The sequence below is a fragment of the Halichoerus grypus genome, chromosome 1 (assembly GCF_964656455.1).
Source record: "Halichoerus grypus chromosome 1, mHalGry1.hap1.1, whole genome shotgun sequence".
NCBI classification, from domain to species: Eukaryota; Metazoa; Chordata; class Mammalia; order Carnivora; family Phocidae; genus Halichoerus; species Halichoerus grypus.
In genome coordinates, this window is record NC_135712.1 from 206047821 (window position 1) to 206052247 (window position 4427).

The following is a 4427-nucleotide window of genomic DNA, read 5'->3' on the forward strand; positions in this document are numbered from 1 at the left end:
CTAGCCATTGTCTGGACCATGTTTGACACTCAATACATATTCCTCAAATGCATGAAAGATATTCTTAATAAAACAGTAGAATGCATGACCTCTGTGGGGGAAGGAGGGAAATGAAGCAAAATGCCTAATCAGAGTTGGAACAGGAGGGAATCTCTTCGGGGGGACAGTACCTACACTAGATACCAAAATTAACTTCTTAACTCTAAAATATAAATTGTCGCATTTCAACTATGTGAGCTATGCTATTCATGAAAAATTAATGATGTCTTTTTCCTCTTTCCTGATAGTTAGTGCAACCACATGCAATCAGGCAATGATACTAGGATATCAGAATTCCTTCTTCTGGGATTTTCAGAGGGACCGGAACAGCAGCCTCTCGTATTTGGGCTCTTCCTCTCCATGTACCTGATAACTGTGCTTGGAAACCTGCTCATCATCCTGGTTGTTGTCTCTGACTCCCATCTTTACACCCCCATGTACTTCTTCCTCTCCAACCTGTCATTTGCAGACATCTGTTTCACCTCCACCACCATCCCCAAGATGCTGTGGAACATCCAGACTCAGAGCCAAGTCATCACCTATGCAGACTGCATTACACAGCTGTACTTTTTCATAATCTTTTCAGGGTTGGATATCTATCTTCTGGCTGTGATGGCCTATGACCGCTTTGTGGCCATCTGTCACCCCCTGCAGTACATGGTCATCATGAACCCCTGGCTCTGTGGACTGTTGGTACTGGTGTCCTGGCTCACAAGTGTCTCGCATTCCTTGTTACAGACCTCAATGGTGTTGCAGCTATCCTTCTGTAGAGAGGTGGAAATCCCCCACTTTTTCTGTGAACTCAATCAGATGATCCAACTTGCATGTTCTGACACCTTTCTCAATTACATGGTGATGTATTTTGCAGCTATGCTGCTTGCTGGTGGTCCCCTTTCTGGGATCCTTTACTCTTATTCTAAAATAGTTTCCTCCATTCATAGAATCTCCTCAGCTAAGGGCAAATATAAAGCTTTTTCCACCTGTGCATCTCACCTCTCTGTTGTCTCCTTATTTTTTTGTACCAGCCTAGGAGTGTACCTTAGCTCTGCGGTTACCCAGAGCTCCCATTCAGGTGCAGTAGCCTCGGTGATATACACGGTGGTCACACCCATGTTGAACCCCTTCATCTACAGCCTGAGGAACAAAGACATAAAGAGGGCTCTGAAAAGAATCATTGGGGTTCCAGTGATGTAAGGGCCAATGATCCTGGGGCTGAAGAAGTTCCCATGATTGCAGGGCTCAGTCTCAGAGCCAGGAACTGCCACTGTTCAATCAGGCTGTGGAAGTAGAATCTGCCCCTTCTATTTATTTTCTGGAATTTCCATTTGTTTGAATTCAACTTCCGCATTTAAGTACCTCACTTTATTAAGCTTCTGCTCTAGCTGATAAACTCAATAGTAGAGTAATCATGAATTCTGTCCCCAAATATCTGTACAAATGCCTAGAATGGGAAAAAGTAGATTTTTATAATTTCTCTCAGTTCTCGTTGTTTTTATAATTGTGTCTCTTTGCTAGGACTGTATAACTAGCCATTCTGAAAACATGTGTCTTTATATAACACCTTTATTATCAAATGAGATTGTCTGGTGGGGAGTTGTTCTGACCTATTCTGCACTACTTATCATTCTCTACCTTGTATTTCTAAAGGTCATCCACGATGTTGTGTGGAGTTGTAGTTCACGTCTTTCTTCAACTAATAGATGATATTTATTTAATTTATATATGTAGGTTAATCTTACAGTTTATGGGGAAAAAATTTTACCAAATGTAAATTGCCTTAATTGCATCCCGCTATTTCTATACCCATATGTGACACTTTGCCTTCTTCCCAGTTACAAGACATTTCTCCCACCCCTGTCAGATGTGACTCAGCTCTGGGTGCTTTTGACCCAGTATGAGTCATACACCATTAGAATTTTAAATTCTCACTAATTTATTAGCGTATAATTACATGGAGTAAGTTGCACATATATTAAATGTACATTTTGCTGAAATAAAGGCGCCATACTTGAATTAAGCATACCTATTGTATGGGTCCATTTGTAAGAACTTGAGAAGAGGCACAGGAAGTTTTATCTGCATTTTTATGTTATTGTTAAAAATGTAATTCACCTGGACATCCATCTCCTTAATTCTGAAGGTAATGTGGAACTTGAAATGAAAGTTGTGAGGAATAAATAAAATGCTGAATACACTTTGTTGAGTGCAAAGGAAAGATTTGATAGGGAGGAGTGTGTGTATGTACGTGAGTGTGTGCGCTCATGCACATCTTTCTTTCAAATAAACATGCTCACACACATGTGTGCACACATACACACACTGGTTTATAATCCCAACTATTATGTCGAAAGAAAACTTCAGAGAAATTTGCAGAATATTGTAATGAAAAGGAATGTTTGCATGAATGTGAAATAGAAAGAATGTAGAAATTTTGACACAAAGATTTAAAGTAGAATGAGTGATTAATGTAAAAAAAAAACTTTAGGATGGGGTACCTAGGTGGCCCAGTCAGTGGAGCATCTGACTCTAGGTTTTGGCTCAGGTCAAGATCTCATGGTTGCAGGATCGAGCCCCACATCAGTCTCCATGCTCACTGTGCAGTGTGCTTAAGTTTCTCTTTCTCTCTCTGCCACTCCCCTCCCCCACTCTCTCTCTTTCTCTCTCAAATAAATAAATAAATCTTTTTTTTAAAGCCTTTAGGGTGACTTAATTTTAATAATGAATTACTTTTCCTATCTTAATGCCTCAAAGGCCTCAAAATCAGAACCATATTTGCATTTATGCAGTGGAAAATCCTCTGTACCATCTGATGGGGCCAAATATCTCCAAATTCATGCTAATTTCTCTGTTTAATGTGGGATTTCAACACAAAATTCCCAAGGGAAGCTAACTGAATTATTTAAGAGGCTCAAACTCAGTTCCTGCAAACATATCTTATTGGATAAATATCTATATTAGATTCCTTTCACTGTTGCCACAAATTACCTCACTAGTGTCTAAAAACAAATAATTCTCTGAAAATTTTAGAGATCAGAAGCATGAAAGGGTTGTCATTGGACTAAAATAATGATGTTAGTGGGCCAGAATCCTTCTGGATGCTCTGGAGGAGAACAGTCCCTTTCTTGCTCCAGTGTCCAGTGGCCCCTGTATTCCTTGGCTCATGGCCTTTCTTCTGTCTGTGAAACCAGCACAACAGTAGTTTCAAGTGTCTCTCTGACTCAATTCTTCTTCCTCCCTCTTCCACATTTAGAGGACCATTGTGATTGTGCTAGTCCAATGTGGATAATCCAGGCTTATCTTAGTATGATAATGACTAGTAGTTTTATTCCATCTGCTATCTTAACTACCCTGCTAAGTAAGCTAACATTTTCAAAAGTTCTTCAGGATGACATCTTTTGGAGGCCCTTCTTTTGCCTACTACAAAATCTTTTTCATATATATTAATTGATATACTTCAAGAGCCCACCTTTTTCCTTCTTTCTTTCTTTTTTTCTTTCTTTCTTTCTTTCTTTTCTTTCTTTCTTCTTTCTTTCTTTTTTCTTTCTTCCTTCCTTCCTTTCTTTTTCTTTCTTTCTTCTTTCTTTCTTTCTTTTTTCTCTCTTTCTTTCTTTCTCTCTCTTTCTCTTTCTTTCTTTATCAGTATAATTCTTTATTACTCTCTCTATGTAAATTTCTATTTTTAATTTTTTTATTATGTTCAATTAGTCAGACTATAGCACATCATAAGTTTTGATGTAGTGTTCAATGATTCATTAGTTGCATATAACACCCAGTGCTCATCCCAACACATGTCCTTCTTAATACCCATCAAGAGTCCTTCTATTTAAAAAATTGAGCACAGAATTTTTCACCACCCAAAGAGTGAGTGAAAAACTATTCATTCAAAAATATGTGCAAGGAAGATTCTTGGTGGAGAAGACCTAAAATTACCTACATGTGACTCTAACACAGGTCCACAGCTTTGCTCTCAAACTGTGCTCCTCAGACCAGGCCCTACAGCATCACCACCACCTGGGAGCTGATTAGAAATGCAGAGTCTCTAGGGTGACCTGGGTGGCTCAGTCGGTTAAGCATCTGACTCTTGGATTTGGGTCAGGTCATGATCTCAGAATTGTGAGATCTAGCCCCATGTGGGGCTCCATTTTCAGCACAGAGTCGGCTTGACCTTCTCTCTCTTCCTCTCCCTTTGCCCCTCTCCCTGCTCATTCTCTCTATAAATAAATAAATAAATAAATAAATAAATAAATAAATAAATAAAAACTTTAAAAAAATGCATAGTCTTTGGGCCCACTGGAGACCTGAGGAGTCAGAATTTGCATTTTAATGACAAACTTTGGTGATTTGCATGCACACTGAAGGTAGAGAAGAGCTGGTCTAGAATCCTATTT

General features: G+C 39.0%; 1 protein-coding gene across 1 annotated transcript; it reads left to right on the forward strand.

The window, feature by feature from the left end:
* Nucleotides 1–300: 300 nt before the first annotated feature.
* LOC118535429 (olfactory receptor 7A5-like) lies at nucleotides 301–1233 on the forward strand. Its single transcript, XM_036091764.1, has one exon. The coding sequence runs from the start codon at nucleotides 301–303 to the stop codon at nucleotides 1231–1233; it is 933 nt and encodes a 310-aa protein (XP_035947657.1).
* The last annotated feature ends 3194 nt before the right edge of the window (nucleotides 1234–4427 follow it).

Excerpts from the sequence above, each read along its gene's own strand:
- LOC118535429 (XM_036091764.1), top strand. The coding sequence starts at position 301 with ATGCAATCAGGCAATGATACTAGGATATCAGAATTCCTTCTTCTGGGA.